This window comes from Cetorhinus maximus, chromosome 19, assembly GCF_964194155.1.
Source record: "Cetorhinus maximus chromosome 19, sCetMax3.hap1.1, whole genome shotgun sequence".
Lineage (NCBI taxonomy): Eukaryota > Metazoa > Chordata > Chondrichthyes > Lamniformes > Cetorhinidae > Cetorhinus > Cetorhinus maximus.
The window spans coordinates 40,686,528-40,713,586 of record NC_135897.1 but is presented as its reverse complement, the minus strand read 5'-3'; the positions used below and the strand labels follow the sequence as shown (position 1 = coordinate 40,713,586).

General features: G+C 41.1%; 1 protein-coding gene across 2 annotated transcripts in view; it reads left to right on the top strand.

Moving 5' to 3' along the window:
- Positions 1 to 12,900: 12,900 nt before the first annotated feature.
- The window catches only part of kpna4 (karyopherin alpha 4 (importin alpha 3)), a 32,030-nt gene continuing 17,871 nt past the window's right edge, over positions 12,901 to 27,059 (top strand). Inside the window, exons 1-3 of one of the 2 annotated variants that reach the window (XM_078563777.1) lie at positions 12,901 to 13,268; positions 25,151 to 25,195; positions 25,548 to 25,637. In XM_078563777.1, the coding sequence (XP_078419903.1) occupies positions 13,209 to 13,268; positions 25,151 to 25,195; positions 25,548 to 25,637 (195 nt within the window). In that variant the 5' untranslated portion in view covers positions 12,901 to 13,208. The remainder of the gene's footprint in view (positions 13,269 to 25,150; positions 25,196 to 25,547; positions 25,638 to 27,059) is intronic. The other variant, XM_078563778.1, reaches the window with a different exon arrangement.

Here is a 27,059-nt window from a genome sequence, read left to right as displayed (position 1 = left end):
CCATCTCAAGGGCAATAAATGTCATCCATGCCAGTGGTACCCATGTCCTGAGAATAAATTTAATAAAAGACTATTTTTCATTTAGGATAAAGAGATTTAAATGAGGTATTCCCCTTTTTCCTCAAAATACTGAAAACAACACTCTTGTTGGGCTGGCCCTATATGGTATGTGAAATTGCTTAACTTTGTTTTTCTTAACCCCTTTGGTTAAGAAACCAAGATATTATTCAATAATTGAAAACACAAGGCAATACAAAATGCCAGTAGTACTGTTGGCAGATGTATTTAGCTATGGTTAGATGTCTATCCATTCTATGTAATAAATAAGGTTCTTGAAATGTTAAGATCAAATTATCAAAGATTTATTAATCTTATTACTACTTACTTAAGATAGTACTCACAAATTACATTGGGTGATGATTGAAAAAAATCTGTACATCATAGTTCAGAGCTCAGTATTCATGTTGATCAAACCATCAAATCTAAATTTTCAATACAATAAATGATCTTATGTACCTTGTTCTAACTCCTGCTACATGACAAACAGTTAATATCTAAATTACGTTGTTATACCAAAAGTTAAAAACAACTCCACCTAATGAGAAAGTAAGAAGCCACACAAACCTTAGATAGTCAACATGCTCAATTCCTCACTAATAAGCTCTTTTTCTGTTTTGCTAACAAGATCAATATAACTATTTATTATTGTATTACACATTTAGTTCCTGTTACATATAATAGCTGTTCTAGTATATGAATCTGATCTTACCTTTGAATTTACATCCCTCACCACTACCCTGACCCTCCTACTCTATATAAACTCCAATTAAAAAGATGATATTTTATACAGATGTTCTGTTCTACAGGACTAACTCTAGCATCCTATCAGGTGGTGGTTTCGTGGTATTGTCACTGGACTAGTATCCATAGATCAGGGGGTAATGCTCTGGGGACCTGGGTTCAAAATCCCACCACAGCAGATGGTGAAATTTGAATTCAATAAAAATCTGGAATTAAAAATCTAATAACAACCGTTGTCATAAAAAAATCCATCTGGTTAACTAATGTCCTTTAGGGAGGAAATCTGCCATCCTTACCTGGTCTACCTAAATGTGACTCTTAACTGCCCTCTGAACAAGGGGAATTAGGGATGGGCAATAAATACTGGCACAGCCAGTGACACCCACATCTCATGAACAAATAATAAAAAAAGATGATTCATTTGCACAATCATGTTGCCAGTGCCATTAGGAACAGTTTTAGTTCAAAAGTCATCCTCTTAGAAGTGCTGTGTAGCACCAATTAATTTTTTAAGACATTACATTTTAGGGCACATACTACCCTATTTAACAAAGGTTAAAAGTCAACATTATTGCAATACAAAATCACCTCAAGTCACCAGCAAAGTTCTGCTACAATTCTAATTAATCTTTTTCTTACTATACCATGTCACTAATATTAAATTTGCTGACAAGTTAATCTCTCATTCAACTTTATTCAGCAAGAAAGAGTTTCTTTTAAATAAAGCTTTATGAAACAAGTTCACATAACGAAGAACTTGATGGTTCCAATAGTACAGCACATGTGTACATTTTTATGAAGATGTGTTACATAAAAGATCAATTTATAGTGTCATCAGCTGATACATATATATTAGAATTGAACTTTTTTGAGAAGGACACTTTTGCTAAGCAAAGGAAACTGGCTACAGCAGCCACTAAATTACATTTGCAAAGGAAACAGGCTACTTTTTATGGAGACACAGGCTGGAATTTTCCAGTGCCCCCGGGGCAGGTTCCCCTGTGGCAGAGCCGGTGAGCCATTGAAATCTCTATTCACAATTGGCAGGACCAGAAGATCCCACCAGCACAAAGGTCTGGAAAATTCCAGCCAGTCTATGGAGCTCGAAGAGAGAAGTCACGTGATCCCGCTCTTGGGCGTAAAACAGATACTGGATTTTGGATAGTCAGAGAGAGACTGCCACAGGGGCAACAGCTTTACCCCACGTCTCTTTTTTCTGCAACCTCTTCAAAGGTGAGCTGTTTGTGATTTAAAACCCCAACAGAAGACCTCATTGCTGCAAACCGAGAATTCATAAAAGGAGAGTTCCGAATCAGCCAGCCATGATTGCAGACTGACTGCTCCACTTTGGAAAAGGCCCCTTCAGCTGTTAACAAGCCTCTGGACAATCCGTGAATGTTTTTTTTTCTGACATTACTTGTTACTTGGTTAAGTTTTTAAGCTCTGATACTCATTTCTCTTTTGCATGCTTGGGAGGAGGATTGTGTGCGTGTTGTTTTTGCATTAGTGGGTAGTTGGACATTTTAAACCATTTGTTAACAATTTCTGCACCTTTACTTGAGTGAGTTTTAGCAATAAAACTAACCCTTTTCTTGTTAACTTTAGGAACCTGTCTGGCTTATTTCTTGCATCAAGCTATACAGGGTTAAATATGTATTAAATTAGTAATATTGCCTCCCTTTTAAATTCAAACTCTGTTGTAACCAACTCAGGAGCAGGACAAAGACAGGATTCAGTTCACTCCTTTTAACCTAGTCGTAACAACATATACAAAAATCAAGGTTATTGACATGAATGATGGTATCAACTTTTACTCTTTCAAACTTCAAATCAATTGATGCCTATTTGAATCACACAATGAAGCAGCTTGCAATTGTTTTCCCCCCATTTATTAAATTATTAGAGTAATTTCAATAAAATAAATTGTTTCAGCAAAATCTCTCAACTAACCAAGAAGATACTTCATTTTGTGGTACAGTTTTTATTTCTGGTGCTCAAAATTTATACTGGAACTGAGTAATGGTTCTCTGCATGACATTATCAGGTCAAAGTCTAATAAATATTCTTCATCCACCCTGAAAATACATAGTGCACACCACTAATAGAATCTGTTCATATATTATAAATAATTGAAAATCAGTCAGGTTTTATAATAGTTGTGTCAACCTCCCCAATTGAAGTTTCCTCTTTGCTCTCAATCCTGATGATAAAGTATTTTAAGAACAACCTCTTCCAACCAGAAGCCCTATTTATTAAGAAAAGTAGTTTTTTGACAGAATTATCGTGGAGAAGCTTGAATCAAATATGCTTTCACTAACAGTGCAGAGAAGCCCAATAGTACCAAGGATTCTAACGCTGAATGGGAATACATGAGGATGGGGCGTCCAGATAGAGAAACATAATGGCCTGAATCTTCCCATAAGGAAAGCAGCGAACAACTCAAGTTGTTGATGCGCCTCGGGACCCCGAGGAAGTCCCGTCGTGCGCACATGGATGGTACTTACGCGAGAAGTTTAAACTTCCAATTGCTGTTTTTACCTTGTTCAGCCTGCCTACGAGTTCCAACAGTGGGATCGGATGACCATATCCACGCAGACTTGGACTGTTTGCCTTATACTTCAGCTGGTTTTTACACAGATTTACATTTATACCTTGTAGGTATAAAGCTGTTCAGGAGCGCAGCTTGAAATAAATCAGCCGGAGTGTCAAAGCACTCTAGCATCACGGCATCTTCAAGAATGCTCACCACCCTCTCTTTATCCTACTTCCCATTACAATTAAACTTTCAACAGCTGCTGATATCCGCACAACAGGCATAAATTTGTAACAAGTTGAAAGCTTTTCAATTTTCTACTAACTGCTAGCGCATGTCACATGGCAATCATTTTGTTTCACATTACCGACAAAATATAGGATGCTGATTCCAACATTCTAACAGCATTCACATAAATGTGGACAGAAAACTCAATTCTCTGTTGAAACAGCATTTTGAAATGTCCGATTCCACATACATTCCCCGGACCTTGAAAATAATCATATGTCATACTCGCTAATACAAAAGAAAGAACTGCATTTATATAGCGCTTTTGAAAGTTCTTTTGAAATGTAGTTACTGCTATGATGTAGGAAAAAATGGCAGCCAATTTGCACATATCAAGATCTCACAAACAGCAATAAAAACTAACCAGTTAATCTGGTTTAGTGATGTTGGTTAAGGGATAAACATTGACCAGGTCACTGGGCAGAAGTCCACTGCCCACCTTTAAACTAATGCTGCGGGATCCTTTACATACACCTGAGGAGTCAAAGGGCCTCGGTTTAATAACTCATCTGAAACTTAATTAATGACTAGTTTGGAAACCTGCAGAAAAGGAAGATAAGGCTTGCTTACTTTAGTTTGTAAGAGGGTAAATAACAAAATGACTGAAGGCTGAGTCAGCTTCACCCATATCATAGGATCATTGTGTCATGTAGATTGTAGCTCAGAAACGTAAACCAAGCATGATGAGGTCATGCTGCCAAATAAAGACACCATATTTATTAAGAATTTTGCAAGAAACTGGTATGTTTAAAACAGCATTTTCAAGCTCAGATTTAGAATTGACCGGGGAAGATTGAGCTCAAGGTTGTGGTCAGTAGTGAAGAAACAACACTCACCGTTCACCTTGCTGGCTGTTGCCCACAGATTTTTTAGGGTTTTTCAGCATAGATTTCCTCTGATTCAACATCGTTTTCAGCCTGTGTTCGCTACAGGGATCTGTGACCTCTGGGAACAGGACAACAGTAAGGTTCTTCAATCAATCAGATTGAAGAATCTTCACTGAGAACTAGAGTGCAAACCAGAAAGTAAAAAAGCAAAATAAATATTGGAAAATGCGGCTGAGATTCAGGGAGAGAAATAAAAGAGCCAGGAAAAGTAAAAATATTTTTAAAAAAAACTCCAACACTAAATTTCTTCTGAAGTAATGATCCTCCACACTTGTAAAAGTAAGTTTTCAGGGTCAGAAAATTTTTTCATCAGTAATTATCACCTTCAGCTCCAGTTTATTATTTTTTCCCTTCGTATATCTAGCTTGCTAGCTGACAGGACCAGGGTTTTGGGAGGCAGGAGGACCCTACTGGGAACTTGAAGGAATGGACCCCTGCAGTCAAGCAAAGTGGTCAGGAGGGGGTGAATCAGGCAGACATCAATGTTAGGGAGAGAGATCTCAGGAACAGGGGAGGCCCAACATTCCCTTGCTGAGCCTGGAGGAATAAAAAGAAACTATAGGCATATAAACAGTAAAAGGGTGGAAAAAGGGGTAGGGCCGATTACAGACCAAAAAGGGGATTTATGCATGGAGGCAGGGAATAGATGAGATATTAAACAAATACTTTGCAGCTGTCTTTGCAAAGGAAGAATTTTCTACTCAGGCCATGGTGAAAGAGGAGGTAATTAATACACTAGAATGGATTTTAAAATTAATCAGATGGTGATATTGGATAGGCTGTCTGCAGTTAAAAGTTGGTAAAGCACCAGGACCAGGTGAGATGCATCTAAGCATACTGAGGGAAGTGAGAGTGGAAATTGTGGAGGAACTGGCCATAATTTTCCAGTTTTTCTTAGACTCAGGGGTGGTGCCAAAGGACTGGAGAATTGCAAATGTTGCACCCTTGTCCAAAAAGGGTGCAAAACCCAGCAACTACAGGCCAGTCAATTTAACTTCAGTGGTGGGAAACTTCAGAAACAATAATTCCTGACAAAATTAATGGTCACATGGATAACTGTGTTAATTAAAGAAAGTCAGCATGGATTTGCAAAGGGAAAATCATGTTTAACTAACTTGTTTGAGTTTTTTTGCTGAGGTAACAGAGAGAGTTGATGAGGGCAATGCTGTTGTTGTGTTTTTCATGGATTTCCAAAAGGCATTTGAGACAGTGCCAAACAGACTTGTGAGCAAAGTTATAGCTCATGAAATAAAAGGATACAAAATTGGCTGAGTGACAGAAAACAGAGAGTAGTGGATATTTTTCAGGCTGGAGGAACATTTGTAGTGGAGTTCCCCAGGGGTCAGTGTTGGGGTCCTTGCTCATCCTGACACATATTAATGACCTGGAACCTTGTTGTACAGGGCACAATTTCTAAATTTACGGATGATACAAAACTTGGAAACATTGTGAACTGAGAATAGTGTAGGACTTTAAAAGGGCATTATTGTGACCAGGTGAGAAGAGTTGTACTGGCTCCCCTCTATTCAACCTCCTCGGTTGGTCACAACAAAGGTTTAAATTTCTTTTTTATAAGGATATGCCCTTTCCAGATCAGAAAGTATTTAACTATTTAAGCTGTGAGCAATAAGGAGCCAGTCAAACTAGGTTTTCTTGAGTTAAAGAAAGAGAAAATTTATTAACCACTGAACCCATGATAAATGCAATGTCACACACACACAAAGGTATCAGAAATAAGGGAAATTAGAGTCCATTAAAAAAAAGTTAAAGGAATATATTAAGAGTCTTTTGATTTTACTTGAGGCGTAGATTTTAAATGTTGTGGTCAATTTGGCTAGCTGGTTTCTTGGATGCGGTCAGATGTTGCAATTATTACAAGATCTCAGTTCACTGGTAGGTTTCTGATAGTTGACTTCTTGAACCAGATGACACACACTTTTTCCAAAAGACAGAAAGAGGGAGAGAGAGCGCAGCTTTTCCATCTGTTTCCTCTGCTGAAAACTCTTGACACTTGCAATCTCTCTGCAGCGGGCTTTAGCCTGGACTATTATACTTCACCCATTGTATATTTCCAAAGGGTTTTAGGTGGGTCTGTCTGTGGCAGACATTGTTTCAATATCCAGCACTTCGCATTTTAATGCCTATTCCTTAGACAATGATGAGTTTCGATGGGTCTGAAGGTTTATTTGTTTTTCACCTCCACCTTGGAAGGTGACCTTGCATTTTTAAGTAGTTTGTTCTGTCTTATTTCAAATTGCAAAATTTCCAGTCAGCTGAAAGTTTGAAAACCATATTTTCAAAATTAAAGGGGCATAGCCTCATGACAACATAGACAAGTTGGTGGAATGTGCTGACAAGTGGCAAATGATGTTCATGGCCGAGAAATGCGAAGTGATTAATTTTGGTATTGAAGAGACAATATAAAAGGTACAACTCTAAAGGAGGTGCAGGAAGAAAGGGACCTGAGTGTATATCTTCCTGAGTCATTGATGGTTGAGAGAGCGGTTAATAAAGCATACAGTATCCTAGGTTTTATTAATTGGGGTGATTTTGAAATGTTTTGGAATGTTCTTCCAGATATTTTATGATTAAAGTATATTTTTCAAAAAAAAATCCTAGGCTTTATTAATTGGGTATGGAGTACAAGAGCAAGGAGGTTATGTTGAACTTGTATAAGACACTAATTTGGCCTCAGCTGGAGTATTGCATCCAGTTCTAGGTACCGCACTTTAGGAAAGATGTGAAGGCATTGGAGAGAGTGCAGAAAAGATTCACAAGAATGGTTCCAGGGATGAGGAACTTCAGTTATAAAGGTAGATTGGAGAAGTTGGGACTGTTTTCCTTGGAGAAGGCTGAGAGGAGATTTGATAGAGGTATTCAAAATCATGAGGGTCTGGACAGAATAGATAGGGGGAAACTGTTTGCACATGAAAGGATCGAGACAGAGAAGGCACAGATTTAAAGTAAATGGCAAAAGCAGCAAAAGCAACATGAGGAAAATCTTTTTCAGCAGTGAGTGGTTAAGGTCTGGAATGCACTGCCTGTGAGTGTGGTGGCAGCAAACTCAATCGAGGCATTCAGAACGGAATTAGACTGTTATCTGTAAATGAAGGATGTGCAGGTTTAGAGGGAGAAAGCGGGGGAATGGCACTAGGTGAATTGCTCATTTGGAGAGTCGGTGCAGACACGATGGACTGAATGGCCTCCTTCTGCACTGTAACAAGTCTGTGATGTGTACTTTCTCATACCAGGTAGTATATCCTAGTAAATTTACACCATACCCTATTACTGTATCTAATATTTTCTCCCGGGTGTGGCAAGCTCAAAACCTCCCTCCTCCTCAAACCTAAATAAAAAAGAGAGGAAGAGGCAGTGCCTTCAGGAGTGCACCAGACCTGCAAGGGACACTCTTCTGAAAGTGGATTTCAAAGAAAAAGCAGCTGATTGGTGAGTAAATCCTGGGAGCAGACTCGGAGGGAGGAGCAGCAGAGCGGTGAGTATAAATCTAGCTTACCTCTGGGATTCGCGGCCTTGTCTCCAGGGAGCAGACTCGGAGGGAGGAGCACCGAAGTGGTGACCTCGGGGCACAGAGTAACTGAAGCCAAAACTGAAATAGTGACATCACAGGAAAGCTGTGACCTGATCGGTTGGTAGGAAATCTGCACCAAATTTGAAAAAACACTGCAAAGCTAATTAATAAATTAATTATCTAAGTAGAGATGGCTGGGCAGGTGATGTGCTGTAGCTGTATGATGTGGGAGCTGGCAGATCCCATTGCGAGCCGCAGTGACCACATCTGCAGCAAGTGTTGGTTGCTGGAGGAACTCCGGCTCAGAATTGATGAGCTGGAGTCCGAGCTCCGGACGCTGCGGCACATCCGGGAGGGGGAGAGTTACCTGGACGCTTTGTAATGGGAGACGGTCACACACGGTAGATTAAGTACCTCAAGTCTGGTCAGTGTCAGGGCCAGCAGGGTGTGACTGCAAGAGAGGCAAGTAGAGGGATCCTGTGTTCAGGAACAGAGGAGCCTCAGCTCTTGACCTTGTCTAACAGGTACGAGGTACTTGCTCCCTGTATGAATGAGGAAGAGGGCTTTAGGGAGGATGAGCCAGCTGACCACGGCACCGTGACACAGGAGGCCATTCAAGAGGGGGGAGCAAAAAGACAAGTGGTAGTTGTAGGGGATTCTATAATTAGGGGAATTGATAGCTTCCTTTGTAAGCAGGATCGAGAGTCCCCCATGGTATGTTGCCTGCCCGATACCAGGGTGAGGGACATCTCTGACTGGCTTGAAAGGATATTGGAGAGGGAGGGGGAGGATCCAGTTGTTGTGGTCCACATCGGGACAAATAACATAGGTAAGACTAGGAAAGAGGACCTGTTTGGGGATTATCAAGAACTAGGAACTAAATTAAAGAACAGGTCCTCAAGGGTTATAATCTCTGGATTACTACCCGAGCCACGTGCAAATTGGCATAGGGACGTGAGAATAAAGGAAGTAAACACGTGGCTAAAGGAGTGGTGCGGGAAAGAGGGGTTCCATTTCGTGGGGCACTGGCATCAGTATTGTAACAGGAGGGATCTGTACCGTTGGGACGGTCTCCACCTAAACCGATCTGGGAACAATGTTCTAGCGAAAAGGGTAAATAGAGTGGTCAACAGGACTTTAAACTAGAAAGTGGAGGGGGGAAGGGAAGCGTAAAACTCCAAGAAGTATGACTAATGGGAAACAAAGCAGCGGGTTAGCGTGTGGGGGGTGGGTGGATTCAACTTCATGGAAAATTATGAAAAAACTGAAAAGAAAGGAGAGCCCAGGAGAGGCTATTAAAGTCTCCAGAACACAAAATAGGACATAGCGTTTGTAAAGGGCTAGAAATCTAACTTCAAGCACATCAGATAAAGGGACGACAATGAGAAAGGGGACGGGAAATACAGGACTGAAGGTGTTGTATCTGAATGCACGCAGTATACGAAATAAGGTAAATGAGCTTGTGGCGCAGATTGAAATTGGCAGGTATAATGTGGTGGGCATTACGGAGACATGGCTGCAAGGGGATCAGGACTGGGAGCTAAATAGCCAAGGATATACATCCTATCGAAAAGATAGGCAGGTTGGCAGAGAGGGTGGGGTTGCTTTGTTAGTAAGAAATTAAATTAAATCGATAGCAAGAAATGATGTAGGGTCAGATGATGCAGAATCTGTGTGGGTAGAGTTGAGGAACTGCAAAGGTGAAAAAACCATAATGAGAGTTATGTACAGGCCTCCAAATAGTAGTCAGGATGTGGGGCACAAGATACACCAGGAGATAGAAAAGGTGTGTAAGAAAGGCAAGGTTACAGTGATCATGGGGGATTTCAATATGTAGGTAGACTGGGAAAATCAGGTTGGTAGTGGATCCCAAGAAAAGAAATTTGTGGAATGTCTATGAGATGGCTTTTTGGAGCAGCTTGTGGTGCAGCCCACTAGGGAACAGGCAATTCTAGATTTAGTGATGTGTAATGAGGCAGATTTGATAAGGGAGCTTAAGGTAAAGGAACCCTTAGGCGGAAGTGACCATAATATGATAGAATTTACCCTGCAATTTGAGAGGAAAAAGCTGGAATCAGATGTAACGGTATTACAGTTGAATAAAGGCAACTACAGAGGCATGAGGGAGGAGCTGGCCAGAATTGACTGGGAGATGACCCTAGCAGGAAAGACAGTGGAACAGCAATGGCAGGAGTTTCTGGGAGTAATTTGGGAGACACAGCAAAAATTCACCCCTAGGAAGAAGAAGCATACTAAAGGGAGGTCGAGGCAACCATGGCTGACAAGGGAAGTCAGGGACAGCATAAAAGCTAAAGAGAAAGCATACAATGCGGCGAAGAGCAGTGGGAAACCAGGGGATTGGGAAGCCTACAAAGACCAACAGAGGACAACTAAAAAAGAAATAAGGAGGGAGAAGATTAATTATGAGGGTAAACTAGCCAGTAATATAAAAGAAGATTGCAAGAGTTTTTTTAGATATATAAAGGGTAAGAGAGAGGCAAAAGTGGACATTGGGCCGCTAGAAAATGACGCTGGAGAAGTAGTAGTGGGGAACAAAGAAATGGCAGAGGAACTGAATAGGTACTTTGTGTCAGTCTTCACAGTGGAAGACACAAGTGACATCCCCAAAGTTCAAGCGAGTCGGGGGGCAGAGGTGAGTATGGTGGCCATTACCAAGGAGAAGGTGCTAGGAAAACTGAAAGGTCTGAAGGTGGATAAGTCACCTGGACCAGATGGATTACACCCCAGAGTTCTGAAGGAGATAGCTGAAGAGATAGTGGAGGCGTTAATGGTGATCTTTCATGAATCACTCGAGTCAGGGAGGGTCCCAGAGGACTGGAAAATCGCTAATGTAACTCCCCTGTTTAAGAAGGGAGTGAGGCAAAAGACAGGAAATTACAGGCCGATTAGCCTGACCTCGGTCGTTGGTAAGATTTTAGAGTCCATTATTAAGGATGAGATTTCAGAATACTTGGAAGTGCATGGTAAAATCGGGCAAAGTCAGCATGGTTTCATCAAGGGGAGGTCATGCCTGACAAATCTGTTAGAATTCTTTGAGGAGGTAACGAGTAGGTTAGACAAAGGAGAGCCAATGGATGTTATCTACTTGGACTTCCAGAAGGCCTTTGACAAGGTGCCGCACAGGAGGATGCTCAGTAAGATAAGAGCCCATGGTGTTAGAGGCAAGGTACTAGCATGGATAGAAGATTGGCTGTCTGGCAGGAGGCAGAGAGTGGGGATAAGGGCGACCTTCTCAGGATGGCGGCCGGTGACTAGTGGAGTTCCGCAGGGGTCAGTGTTGGGACCACAACTTTTCACTTTATACATTAATGATCTAGATGAAGGAACTGAGGGCATCCTGGCTAAGTTTGTAGATGATACAAAGGTAGGTGGAGGGACAGGTAGTATTGAGGAGGCGGGAGGCTGCCTCAGGAGGATTTGGACAGGTTAGGAGAATGGGCAAAGAAGTGGCAGATGGAATACAACGTGGGCAAGTGTGCGGTCATGCACTTTGGTAGGAAGCATAGAGGCATAGGCTATTTTCTAAATGGGGAGAGAATTCAGAAATCTGGAGTGCAAAGGGACTTGGAAGTCCTGGTCCAGGATTCTCTTAAGGTTAACTTGCGGGTTGAGTCAGTAGTTAGGAAGGCAAATGCAATGTTGGCATTTATTTCGAGAGGACTAGAATATAAAAGCAGGGATGTGCTGCTGAGGCTTTAAAAGGCTCTGGTCAGACCACATTTAGAATATTGTGAGCAATTTTGGGCCCCGTATCTCAGGAAGGATGTGCTGGCCCTGGAGAGGGTCCAGAGGAGGTTCACGAGAATGATTCCAGGAATGAAAGGCTTAACATATGAGGAAAGTTTGAGGACTCTGGGTCTATACTCGATGGAGTTTAGAAGGATGAGGGGGGATCTGATTGAAACTTACAGAATACTGAAAGGCCTGGATAGAGTGGACGTGGGGAAGATGTTTCCATTAGTAGGAGAGACTAGGACCCGAGGGCACAGCCTCAGAGTAAAGGGCAGACCTTTTAGAACAGAGATGAGGAGAAACTTCTTTAGCCAGAGAGTGGTGAATCTATGGAATTCATTGCCACAGAAGGCTGTGGAGGCCAGGTCATTGAGTGTATTTAAGACCGAGATAGGTTCTTGATTGGTAAGTGGATCAAAGGTTACGGGGAGAAGGCGGGAGAATGGGGTTGAGAAAGTTATCAGCCATGATTGAACAGCCATGAGCAGACTCGATGGGCCGAATAGCCTAATTTCTGCTCCTATGTCTGTCTTATGGTCCTAAAACAGCACACAGTACTCCAAATGTGGGTCACATTCAGATTTCAAATGAATTCATTGTTTCCACTTTTATATTTCATACCTGTTATCATCAAGCGTCAAAACCTGTTAAAGGCATGTACTTAAACTCTTCAGAAGTCAAACTATTTTTGGCAAAGAAGGGAACTGAAAATACGGTATAAAAAAACACGAGACCTGACCACATAACTAGGAAGTGTATAAATCCTATTATATAAAAAGGGGCCTTGGTCACAACGACACACGAACACAGCTCGCCCGGGGCACACTGAAAAACAGCGCCCCCAAGCCCAGGTCGGGCTGTAACTGCAAATTCCTGCCCCTGCCTCCCCCGGGCCCAAACTGCGCAGCGCTAAACACGCACTCATTCCAATATGGCAGCGGGAGGTGCGGTTGCTAGGGCGGGCGGAGAGAGGCCGGGAAACGCGGTTGCCGGAGGGTCGGGCCGAGTCGGGAGGCACGGTTAATGGCAGACGAGGGAGGAGGGGAGTGGCTGAGGCCAGGCGGGCCGGTGGGGGCAAGGGGCAGGGGCAGGGACAGCGGTCCGGTCGCCGGATAGCGAAGGGTGGGGGATGCGGGCGGGCCGCCGGGAGACAGCGCCTCCTCTGCCCGGAGGACCGTCTCGCACCGCGATTGTCGACTCCGCATCACCGGGACGCGGCGAACCAATCAGCACAGCTCTTACTGCGAGCTGCCATTGCGGCGAAAGCGAGGCAGAGCGTTTTACCGGCATTTTGCCTGATTCTGGTGAAGCAAAGTGAGGGAAAAGGCAGGTGGAGGAGCTGCTGCTCATTGTTTCCTTTTCATCATTAGTAATTAAATAGAGAGAGATAAGTTTACTTCTTTGGAGGCGCACGACAATGGCGGACAACGATAAGCAGCGGCTGAAGAATTTCAAGAACAAAGGGCGGGATTTGGAGGTGAATGAGTTTTTTTTTATTGTTCCTTTTAGTGTTTGTGGCGGTGCCGCCGCTGCAGTGACGTCTTTAGTAATTTGTGAGTAACCCGAGTCAGGCCTGTCTGAGGCCTAACTGAGCCTCCAGGCGTGAGCAAGGCAACAAGGCGGAGACGTTGGAAGTTAAAAGGATACGTCAATAAAGAGGCTTTAAAGTAACTTGGTTCTGCAGCAAGATTTTGGAGTTCCTCATCGACTAATAAAACCGAGTTAACTACAGGCGTTTTCATGCAGTTTGAAAGTGAACGGTTTCGGGAAAATGTGCCAGCTATCCATATTTAAATGTTGTATAAGTTAGCGATTTGAAAACAAAATGAGTGCCCTAAAAAGATAGCGCAGGTAAAACTTGTAGTCATTTTTGACACTGCCAACGCATTTTAGTAGGGACATAACTTTATAAACACAATGGATGAAATTAAAAGGTGAATCCTCCATATCTAGTTTCCACTTATCTACCCTTTCTGTAAATAATTATTGTTGAACTGTTTCAAGAATGCTTATAAAGTAAATAGTAAAGCAGCCACTCTCTAAGGAATATAAATTCCCAATTAACTAAAATTGTTCCATGAAGCACAATGCAATGTACATTATCTGAAAATGATATGATGGCAATCATTATAACCTGCTGTATGGGGAAGGGTTTTATTTGTTAATTAAATGAATAATAATGATACCTAAAGATGATTGCAAGGGAGTTTGAAAGTTGTAAATAATCTGTAGATCATAGAAGTAATGCATAAACGAGTGGAACTTAATCTTTTGAATTGAGATGAGATTAAAGCCATTTTAGCATAATGTATACTCTAATGTATTTTATTTAGTTGGGAATCACTTGGCTGTTGCCAGCATTCTTTGTGTGTTCATTACAATCAGTGCAAGTTTGAGAACTTATGGCATTGGTTACTAGAAAGCATCGCTAAAATATGTTTGTATTGCAGAAAGGATCCCCTGAGAGTCGGAGCTATAATGAGGGCTACCATTGTGACAGGACTTTATCTTCTATTCTCTCCCCTTTTCACCAGAAGAGCTAACAGTAATTACGTGGATGTAATTGTGTCCTGTTGGCTTTTAACTACACTTGTTTTTTTCACTTCCCAAGACTGTAGTATCTGACACACTATCTGACACAATGAAATGAGTGGTGTGTGTTACAGAACATGTAAACAGCGATGTTTTAGTGACTAGAATATTTTTATTTAAACGTTCAATACAGTTGGTGATATTGTGAAAGCGATTGATACTTCTGTGGTGTTGAATTAACACCATTAGTTGGTGCTGGCTCGTATTGGGTTCATGAGCATTAATATTAATTTATAACTTAAGTTTGCCTTAGTAACCATTTGAAACCAGCAATCTTGATGGTGATCACAAATTAAACAAAAAAATGAGGCTGCAGCTGTAAACAAAGGAATTCACTTTCTTAGAATTGCAAGTTTCTGCTGTCAAACTTTCTGGTGGTAATAGAAAAGCCCTTCTGCGTATAATTTTAGTGGGTTGTGCTGCTTAATCTTATAGTTCTTTACATTGAAGAGCTGAGAGAAGATGCAGTATTTTTTTATTGATAAAGACATGGGCGCCAGTGGTGACTTAGCATTGGGCAGCAAGTTTTTTAAAATCTTTTACAACAGCTTAAGGTGCTGTGTTTGTTATAATGGAATTGGAAAAAAAACCTTGTTTCAGGAAACATTTTTTAAAGCAAACTGATAATACGTATGTGTTTTCTTTTTTGATGACTATAAATGTAGCTGTGCAGTCTACTGTTGAGAAGCACACATCAATTGAAAATAATGGACAATTTTAACTTCCTGGAGGAACTAAGGGAACTTTTCCCTGATCAATTTGTGGTCTTCTGGTTGAATATCCAAATGCTCTACCTTTTGAACCCCTGGGTCACCACGGTATCAAAAGAACAGCTTGCATTTAAATGCTGCTCTTAACAGGATAAGTCCCAAAATGCTTCACAGGATTATAATCAGTTAAAAATTGATAGAGTCAAAGAAGGTGATGTTAGGATAATAGGACGAGCGACTTAAAGCATCCTCAAATTGACTGATTTTTAAGGAGGAGAGAAAGGTGGAGATGAATGAACAAGGAATTCCAGATCTTAGCTCAAACAACTGAAGACATGGTTACCATTGGTGTGATAAAGGAGTGAGGGATGTACAGGAAGCCGTAGTTGGAGGGATGCTGAGTTCTTGAAGGGTAAAGAGCTGGAGGAATTTGGTGATGGAGAGGGCAGATGCCAAAAAGAGGTATGAACATAAGGATGGAGATCTTAATTTTAGAGGCATTGGTGGCCCAGGAACCAAAGTAGGTCAGCCAGAATGGGTGATCAGTGAGCAGAGTTTTAGATGAGCTCATGTTCATGGAGGATTGAAGACGGGAAGCTGTCCACCGACTTGGACAATATCCTTTATTTTCTGAAGCTTTGAAAGTTTAATTAGAGATTCTTCTGAGTGTTTCAATTGCAGCAACAACTTATATTTATTTAGTGCCTCTAACATAGTAAAGCATTCCAAGGAACTTCACAGGAGCATTATAAAAGGAAATATGACATCGGGCCACATAAGGCGATAGTTGGTCAGCTGACCTAAAGCTTGGTCAAAGAGGTAGGTTTTAAAGAAGGAAGATGAGGTAGTGGAGGTATTCCAGAGCTTACAGCCTATATGACTGAAGGGGCCAGCATCATTGGTGGAGCAATTAAAATCGGGGTCCTCCAGGCCAGAGTTAGAGGAGCACAGATATATCATAGGGTTGCAGGGCTGGAGGACATTATAGAAATAGGAAGGGGCAAGGCCATGGAGAGGTTTGAAAACAAGGATGAGAATTTTTAAATCAAGTCGTTGTTTGACTGGGAGCCTGTGTAGGTGAACGAGCACTGGGGTGATAGGGGAATAGGATTTGGTGCGAGTTAAAATGGGACCAGCAGAATTTTGGATGATAAATTTATGGAGGGTAGAATTTAGGAGTGCATTGGAATTGTCAAGTAACGGTAGCGGAGGCATGAATGAGGGTTTCCCCAGCTGATGAGCTGAGGCAGGCAAATTGGGTGATATACAGAGGTGAAAATAGGCAGCCTTATTAATGGGATGAATGTGAGGCTCAGCTCATCTTGGGACCAAATGTGACATCAGTATGTCCAAAATGTTATGGTACGGAATGCTGTCTTCCAAAAGTATACACCAATACAGTTGGTGATTACAGTGAATTCTCAATCAGGGTGTTGACCGTGGCACAGTGGTTGCACACTTGCCTCCCTGGCAAAGATTTGTATGTTCATTCCCCACACCAAAGCCTTGAGCTCAGTCTAGGCTGGCTATAGAGTGCAATAGTATCAATGGTATTTTATTGGGTGAGGTGTTAAACCAAGACCCTGTCTGTTCTTTCTGGTGGCGTAAAGGTCCTATGACACATTTTGAAGAGTATACGAGTTCTCCTGGTTTCCTGGCCAACATTTATCCCTCAACCAGAAACAAAAAAACAGATGATCTTGTCATTTAATCCACTGCTTTTTGTTTTTGTGCAAATTAGTTCCACATTTCCTACATTACAACAGTGACAGCACTTCAAAAAAGTACTTAATTGGCTGAAATGCACTTTGCGATTTCCCAGGCTCATGAAAGACACTGGGCCAAAATTTCCGAGGAGTGACAATCACCGTCGGATTGCCACTCCACTTTTTTTTCTTTTACCTTGCACCGGAGCTCCCCATTTCTGGCCTGGACTTCCAAACCAGGCCTCCTCAGAAATGTGGAGCATATCTATTCTGGGAATTCTCTTTGGTGGGGCAGAGTCATTAGGGGAAGCCAAGCCATGCTCTCTTTATGGCGGAAGCTACGATATTTTGTTAAGTCTTCATTCACTAACACAATGAATAACTTTGGGACATTTAAGTAGTTTTCGCTGTTAGTGAATGAGTGAGTGAGGTAAATGGGTAGGGTGCCAGCTGGGTAGGTGGTCAGGTTAGGGGAGGGCAATCAGGGGAGTCGGGTCGGGGGGCTCAGTGTGAGTTACCAGGAATTAGAACTTTTTTTTTTCTGTCTTACATTTCCAGGGTAACTATCCAGTTAAGTAAATTGGAACCCTCCGAAGTCTCTGGCTCGGACTTGGAGTTGAAGACTTTCCAGGGGGTTCCTGGGGTCAGGGGAATTGCCTATCAGAAGTCCAAGCTTTTTTTCTTTCGTTTTATTTTCTTACCGTGTCTATGGTAGCTTAGTTTTGTTCAGCAGGCTTAGTGTATTGGTACCCAAGTGAATGTCGAAAAATAAAGACACTTTGTAGTATACAACTTAATAAAACACACTGCTTTAATTTAATACATTGCTAGATCTTCAATACTGGATACATTTAATGGAGACAACTATTAAAACAAGAACAAAATTCTCCAGATACTAGAAATCTGAAACAAAAACAAAATGCTGGAAATACTCAGGTCTGGCAGCATCTGTGAGAAACGGAGTTAATGTTTCAGGTTGATGACCTTTCATCAAAACCTTTTTGTTTCTCTCTCCACATACGCTGTCAGACCTACTGAGTATTTTCAGAATTTTCTGTTTCTATTTCAGATTTCCAGCGCCCACAGTATTTTGCTTTAGTATTTCTGAACCTGATTGATCTTGCTCTGTAAATTAGGGCCTTTAATTTATATGAAGGTAACGTGATCAGAACATTATTTCTCGGTGAGAGAAACAAGTGATTTGTGAGTGAAGCTTGGGGTTAGTTCATGATTTTCTTTGTATGGTCATCATTGTGAAGGATTTCATTGTTGGGGAATAGAATAAGTTTCTACTTTGGAGTACCCAGTGTCTGGATTAGTCACAAGTGTATGTCTCATGATGGAGGGAGAAGCACTAAATTCTGCTTTAATTCCAGAGGAGCACACCTACTGCACCAATATCAATTTTCCCATCCACTCTATACATTGTGGTAGCCCCTGGAAAGAAGCTACCAATATAATATCAGTTTAGTGTTGGCTCCTTATAACCAGTAAAACAGTTTCTTCTCATGAAAATGAACACGATGCAACAGACATGGAGTGAATGTTTTAAATCACTGTAACATTCCCATCTCACTTGGTTTGAAACAGCATGGCGAACCATAAAATCAGATCCATGATCATTAATTTAGGATTTCAGTTGATACTGCATTAGATTTTTGACCTAACAGGAGAATTTGTGTATGCCTCAAGATTATATGGTGTCTTAATATCAGTCAAGACTTTAAAAATTGCAAATTTCAGCTTCTCAACCTCTGTCACCAACTCCTACTTGCTCGCTGTTTGGAATTGTTTCACTTTCAGTTTAAATCAGTGGTGGATGAGCACAATCATTAGAATGATTAAAATGTAATAATTTGGGGAGTCTGTGACTTTTTAAAAAAAAATTCAGTTGATTCAAACGTCCCATCTTCTCTCAAGTGATTTATCCTTTAATGAGCCTGATAAATAATGGACTACATAATGTTTACCACCTCTGGGGTAGAAAGGAAGGACTAGTGCTTTAAACTGATAAACATTTTTTTTCACAATTTAATTACCTGTATGAGTTAATTTAAAATGTGTTTGAGTGGAACACTACATTTGTATCATGGAATTGAAGGTTGTAGCTACAGTTCCCAACATAGTGAAGTTCAGAGTAGATGCAGAGGGGACCAAGTGCCACCCTGTGCAAGTGGTAAGTAGGAAAGAGCAGCATATGCTCTGTCTTGACAACTTTATACTCTACTCGGGAGCAGTATTTGGTAGAGGCCTGGGAACAGTTTCTCTCTTCATCCTCAGCCAGGAACCTGTCTTGGGTGTAAGCAGATAAAGATAAGGGAGAAATTAAAATCTTAAATTAGACTGTAATTGTTAGTAAATTACTCTATCTAAGACAAGTGGTTCATTGTGATTTATTGGTGCACACCAAGGCATGGGAAATAAATACATGGGAATAGAACTTATTTCCATTTAAGGCACCCAGTATCAATAAATTGTAGTACAGTTACAGCTGTGTTGCATTCCTGTACTACCTAAAACGTGGTTTGGTTTGACAAAAAAAATAATGGCCTACGTTGAATCAAAATGCTGTTTCTGTTTTGCTCTTTGTCATCTGAATGTCACTGGAAATTGGGGCTGTTTTATGCGATGAGCCCTTGCCTGTTGGAAACCATGTTGAACAATCCAAGCTCATTTCATTCTGGATCTTTACCACCAGCAGAGAAAAGAAGCATTCATCGCATTGGTCTAAACCTCATTCCAAGACACATAATGGAAATGTGTGGGGTAACCTACAGTATTGCCCAGTTTATTCCCCTGCCTCCTTTTCAGGAGTGGTTCTACATTTAAGTTTTAAAAAATATTAATTATATTAAAGTAAGAATATACTGTTAAAAGTACCCCAATTTATGATTAACCAAGAGATGTGAACAAACTTCTCACACACGTATTTAATCTTGAAAGCTTCAGCTGGAAACTTTTCATCAGTCCTCTTCCCTAAACTCTAGCCCCTTCCTTTTAGTTCTAATTTTGTCTTTTTAATTTGCATGATAACGAGGGAAGGTGGTGGAAGGGAGTTGGTGAACCTTAGCAAAGGTTGATAAACAGCTCAGTGATGATGTGGGGCATGCTAAGGCTGGTGAGTGAGAGAGATTAGCTAAAGATGTGCTCAGTTGATTGGGAGACTTGCTCAGCAAGAGCATGGAATTGTGATAGAAATACATGTAGAGTGAGGGAGTTCTCTGTCCAAAGACAGGTCTGACCCACAGCACAGCAACCTCCATCACCGATAGGGCAAGGAGGCAGGTCTTAAATCCACGCCAGCCAGAATGGGGATCAAAATCTGTGTTGTTAGCACCAGTCTGATCCACATTGACCATCCAGCCAACTGGCTCCCAAGGAGTCAGTTGCTGTGGCAACATACCCTTTTACATGCAGGTTAAAGTCTGGAGCTACAAGAAGTGATGGTAGGGACTCCAATTTCTTTCTATCACATGGCTGACCAGGAATCTCTCCCTGTTACCACCTGCCATTGGTGTATGTTGGAAGGATTTGCAAGTTGATACTCAACTTGTTTGGCTGCGTTATGAATGCATCTTCCTTGATCATCAAGTCCTGGAGTGGAACTTGAACCTCGAGCTTCTGGCTAGGGGGCAGGGACCCACTGCGCCACAAAACCTCCAGAGTGAGGGTAAAAAGCCAGATGATATGCTGGTTATCCGATAGAAAACTTTTTCATTGGGGTACCTTTGTGTGGCTCTGCATTGGAATTATATTTTGGGACTAAGTGCTTGTTTTACTGTACTAAGTAATGACAGCATTGTTTAATTTATTTTACAGTTTGAATATGGAAAAAGAAACCTATTCAATCAACTTGCCTGTAAATTTTCTGTGGGGTTACAGTGCTACTTAACATTCAACACTGGTGTGACCATTCTGTGGAATGAAGATAAGAAAGGGCAGTGTCACAGCCAGGCAGAGTCTAGGGAAACAGATGGGAAAAGGTTCATGACTAAAATTTTCTTCTCGGCTTAACAGGCCAAGAAAAGAAGCTGGTAATAAATGATTAAATAGATGCAAGGTTGATGAGCACAACTTTTGTATACCTATCCCTGTCCTAAAAGTGTGCGAAAGAGGTGGAAAATATTGAAGGGAGCAGTGTTACATGGTTGAAGCATGGGGCAGAGATACCAGGGTTTGGCTTACAGTTGAATCTTTTTTGGACTTTGAAAAGAAAACCATTGAATATTTGTGAGCTGAGGTCTGGGCAGATGACTTGTTAATTAGTTCTCACAGCAGGGGAGAGCCCCACAATATGAGGACTTTTTATTCCAATAAATGTGAGGGGAAGGAAAGATGAAGCTATTTTAATAAAATTGGAATATTTATTTTAAAATGACCTCATCTCAGAACAAAGCTCTGCTTAAAAAAAACCAAGATGGCATGGGAAATAGGAGAGGCCAAACAGAAAATTGCTCCACAGTGTCTACCAATGTCAGAGCCTGGAACGACATGCAGATCCACAGCATGGCTTAAAAGGTTCTCGTATCGCAGACTTGCATTAAGTGGGGAGGAAAAAACTATTAAATTATCACTATAGTCATAGAGGTCTACAACACAATAAAAGGCCCTTAGGCCCATCGAGTCTGCGCCAGTCAAACAAGTACCTAACTAATCCCATTTTTCAGCACTAGGCCTTGTATGCCATGGCATTGCAAGTGCACATCCAAATACTACTTAAATGTTATGAGGGTTTCTGCCTCTACCACACTTTCAGGCAGTGAGTTCCAGATTCCCACCACATTCTGATGAAAAAACTTTTCCTCACACCCTCTCTAAACCTCCTGCCCCTTAGCTTAAATCTATGCCCCCATGTTATTGATCCCTCCACCAAGGGGAAAAGCTCCTTCCTATCTAACCTATCTATGCCCCTCATAATTTTATACACCTCAATCATGTCCCCCCATAATCTTCTCTGCTCCAGGGAAAATAACCCCAGTCTATCCAATCTCTCCTCGATGAAAACTCTCCAGTCCAGGCAACATCTTGGTAAATTTCCTCTGCAATCCCTCTAATGCAATCATATCCTTCCTATAATGCGGATTCCAGAACTGCACGCGATACTCTAGCTGTGGCCTAACCAGCATTTTATGCAGTTCCAGCATAACCTTCCTGCTCTTATATTCTATGCCTCAGCTAATAAAGGCAAGTATCCCATATGTCTTATCCACCTTATCTACCTTACCTTAAGGGACCAATGGACATGCACACTAAGGTCCCTCTGATCCTCGGTACTTCCCAGGGTCCTACGATTCATTGTGTATTCCCATGCCTTGTTTGTCCTAAGTCTAAGTGGTCTGGCAGGCTTAAAAGTAGATAAATCTTCAGGCCTGGATGAAACGTATCCCAAGCTGTTGAGTGAGGGAAGGGAGGAGATAGCAGGGGCGTGCATCATCTCACACTTATCCGGATTAAATTCCATTTGCCACTGATCAGCCCATCTGACCAGCTCCTCTATATCCTCCTGTAATCTAAGGCTATCCTCCTCACTGTTTACCACCCCACCAATTTTCGTGTCATCCGCGAACTTACTGATCAACCCTCCCACATTCAAGTCTAAATCATTTATATATACCACAAACAGCAGGGGACCCAACACCGATCCCTGTGGAACCCCATTGGACACAGGCATCCAGTCACAAAAACAACCCTCGACCATCACCCTCTGCTTACTGCCACTCAGCCAATTCTGGATCCAATTTGCCAAATTGCCTTGGATCCCATGGGCTCTTAACTTTGTTATCAGTCTCCCATGTGGGACCTTATCAAAAGCCTTGCTGAAGTCCAAGTAGACTACGTCAAATGCATTGCTGTCATCTACACACCTGGTCACCTCTTCGAAAAATTCAATCAAATTGGTCAGACATGACCTCGCCTTAAAACCAAACTGACTGCCCTTGATTAATCCCTGCCTCTCCAAGTGTAGATTAATTCTGTCCCTCAGAATTGCTTCCAATAGTTTCCCCACCACTGAGGTTAGACTGACTGACCAGTAGTTCCCTGGTTTATCCCTTCCTCCCTTTTTGAATAATGGTACCACATTGGCTATCCTCCAGTCCTCTGGCCAGTGAGGTATTGAAAATTATTGCCAGCGCCCCTGCTATCTCCTCCCTTCCCTCACTCAACAGCTTGGGATATGTTTCATCTGGGCCTGAAGATTTATCTACTTTTAAGCCTGCCAGACCACTTAGAAACTCCTCTCCTTCTATGCTAATTTCTTTAATAATAACACAGTCCTTCTGCCTGATATCCATACCCACGTCGTCCCTCTCAGTTGTGAACATTGACACAAAGTATTCATTTAGAACCCTACCTACGTCTTCCAGCTCCACACACAAATTACCACTATGGTCCTTAATGGGCCCTACTCTTTCCCTAGTTATCCTCTTACTCTTAATGTACTTGTAAAATAACTATGGATTTTCCTTTATTTTACCTGCCAATGTTTTTTCATGCCCCCTTTTTTGCTCTCCTGATTTCCTTTTTGAGTTCCCCCCTACACATTTTATACTCCCCTGGGGCTTCCGCTGTTTTGAGCTCTCGGTATCTGCCATAAGCCTCCCTTTTTCTCTTTGTCCAATCCTGTATATCCTTGATATTCAGGATTCCCTGGATTTGTTGGTCCCGCCCTTTGTCTTTACTGGGATATGTTGGCCCCGTACTCTCCCTATTTCCTTCTTGAATGAGCCCCACTTCTCTGATGCAGATTTACCTATAAGTAGTTGCTCCCAGTCCACTCTGGCCAAATCATATCTGATCTTATTAAAATTGGCCTTTCCCCCAATTTAGAACTCTGATTTCTGACCCATCCTTATCCTTTTCCATAACAACGTTGAATCTAACTGAGTTATGATCACTATCTGCAAAATGCTCCCCCACTGATACCTCTACCACTTGCCCAGCTTCATTCCCTAAAATTATGTCCAGGACCGCCCCCTCTCTTGTAGGACCTTCTACGTACTGACTTAAAAGGCTCTCCTGGATACATTTTAAGAATTCTGCTCCCTCTCAACTTATCACACTATGACTAATCCAGTTAATGTTAGGGAAGTTGAAATCTCTCTCTATTACTATCCTATTATTTTTCTGAAATTTGCCTACATATCTGCTCTTCTATTTCTCTCTGGCTGTTTGGGGGCCTATAGTACACTCCCGGCAATGTGATTGCTCCTTTTTTGTTTTTAAGTTCTACCCATATGGCTTCATTTGAGGAGCCTTCTAAGATGTTACCCCTCCTTACTGTTGTAATTGATTCCTTGATCAATATTGCAATACCCCCTCCTCTTTTACCTCCTTCCATGTCTCGCCTGAAGACCCTATATCCTGGAATATTGAGCTGCCAATCCTGTCCCTCTCTCATCCATGTCTCTCTGTAATGATGTAACAAGTGTGGACACAATTAACATTGAAATGCTGTCAGGATCTGATGTACCTTTTGAATGAAAAGATAAGTGCTTATTTAATATATAGCTATTATCTTGAACTTTTTGCAGTTTTTCATGTGCTGGGTTATTGTTTCCATGTGGTAGACGATTCCAGTCAAACAAGCACTTATTATAGGCACGTTTTCTGTTTGAAATGATTCCCATGGGATGTCACCATAATGTTTAACGCTTTAAAGAATTTTAAGTTGTTTATTTTTTTTCTTTGGTGTTGGTTTAAATTTTATTAATCTTATAGTTCTTCGACTGATTGGTAGCATTGCAGAATAGGTACCACTTCAGTTAGTTGGAAGATGTATTTAAGACTAAAAGTAACAGATACCTATTTTGATTTAGTATGTTGAACTTCTCGAAACTGCTTCAGGCTCCCAGTCACCTGGAGCTGAGTTTAGTTCTACACAAAATTAGATCCCGTATCAAGTGGTCATTCTGCATATGTGAACTTAGCCGGGGCATATCACTTAGATAGTGTTTGACCTTGAGCAACAAAAAGCCTAATCCAGTTCTACAGTATGTCATTATATTTTCCTGTGAAGTTCTGTAAGATAATTAAAAGCAAGAACTCTAGTTTCTTCCTTGCCCCCTCCTAACTATAGGATCAAACTATGGACCATTCTGGTCTGTTTTGGTCAGCACCACATGTATTATCACAGCGGTTGAAAAGATCTACGTTAGATTAATGATTAATTTGAATAGTGTTAGTTCACAGTTTGGATTCATCGTTGCATTCTGTTTACTGTAAACTTTGAGTTTTGTGATCATGCTAGAGTAACAGTTTTAATTTAAAAAGAACGCCATGATTTAAGTAGCATTACAATTTGTTGTGATCTGGAAGGCAAAACAAATTTATTGTAAACTTTTTTTCTTTAGTCTATGAGAAGACAACGCAATGAGGTGGTTGTAGAACTAAGAAAGGTAAGAGTTCTTGTTAAAACAACACTGCTACAAAAGGAAATAGGGATTAATATGTAGAAAATATTAAAACCTGTGCTATTTTAATGATATGGTTATGAAAATCAAATATTAATTTATGATGGAATTTTTGTACGAATATAATGTCACTTGAAACCTTTTAACATTTGTGTTCAAGATGCTGTGTAGAATGTTAGTTTGTTACTTTGTAAAATTAAATTGCATGCACTTGGAGAAAGATTGGATTATCACCGCTAAATATGTATGAGTCATTTGGACTTTTGTTGGCATTTTAATATTGCAGTGAAAAATTGATATTTCTCAACTGAACAGCAAAATATTTCTTCTTCTTTAGAACAAGAGGGATGAGCATTTATTAAAACGAAGAAATGTACCTCAAGAGGATACTTGCGAAGACTCTGACCTTGATGGTGACATCAGAGTGGTAAATACTTTTGCTGTTGTATAAATAAATACTCTGTAGAATTTAGAGCTCAGGTTTTGATGCTGACATTGACTGATGAACACTGCAGGCAAGCCCGCTTCTACTTTGCAACATCACCAGCACTTACGATTATCTGGTTAGATCAAATGATCAGCATTTTCATTTTGCTAGATTCATTGTCAAAAACGAATTGTGGAAGTAGAGATTTTTTGCCTTGAAATGCATTGTTCTTTCACAAGTTAAAAATTACTTACTTTCCCATCCATAGTGAAAGAGGATCATTTTACTTAGAAGTTAAATTTGCAGGTTTTGAAATTTTTTTTTCTGAATAGTTTCCACTGTTTAAAAAGGATATTTGTATGCCATCCATGTTTTTATTTTATCAACCTGTTGTAAACACTTCTGCTGTTGTATAAATGAATCCTCCGTAGAACTCAGGGCTCAAGGTTTGGATCAACCTGAGGCCTTAAGACCAACCTGGACATAACACATCAGTAAACCTGACAAAGGGACAGGAATAGTCATCCTTAACAAGCATGAATATATCAACAAAATGCACGCCATTCTTAATGACGTGTCTGAATTTGTATCCATTGGACCTGCCGCTCAATGTGACTGGACTGCCTTGATCAAAAGTAAGCCGAAAAAAATGCAGCTGGACTTGTGTAGGAGCAATGAGCTGCCATGTGATATGTATGACAAGGTTCATCCTCACGGCTCGCAGCATCCACATATGTATGGGTTGCCCAAGACACACACAAGTGATGTCCCTTTGCGCCCTATTTTACCTATGACTGGTTTTGCACAATGTGAATTGGCCAAATGATTGGGTGATTTGTTACAACCAGTTTTGAGCAAGTTTTCCACAAACACGGTGAAGGACTCCTTCACTTTTGTGAAGACCATATAGGGCTTGAATATTGATAGCAATGCTGTGTCCATGTTCTCATTTGACATTGCTAGCCTATTCACCAATATTCCACTTAAGGAAGCCATAGATATTTGCGCTGCAGCACTATATCATGGCGATCTAGAGCTGCCACCAGTCCGCGAATCATTCATTCATCGAACTTATGAACTCAGCAACTTGCGCAATTGAGTTCAGTTTTAATGACAGCACGTATGGCCAAATAGATAATGTTGCTATGGGATCTCCCCTAGGCCCAACTCTTGCGAACATCTTTGTTGGATTCCGTGAGAAATGCGTCTTCGATGGAATGATGCCTAACCTGCTACCCCTTGCATATTTCCGATATGTAGATGATATGTTTGCTATAATTAAATCTGCAGCTGCATGTAATAATTTCCTTACATGTCTTAGTGGACTCCATCCTGCGCCCAAATTCACCTTGAAATGGAGCAGTCAAATCAGCTCCTTTTCCTCGACGTACTAGTTGATAAATTTGCCGGGGGTTCTTTACC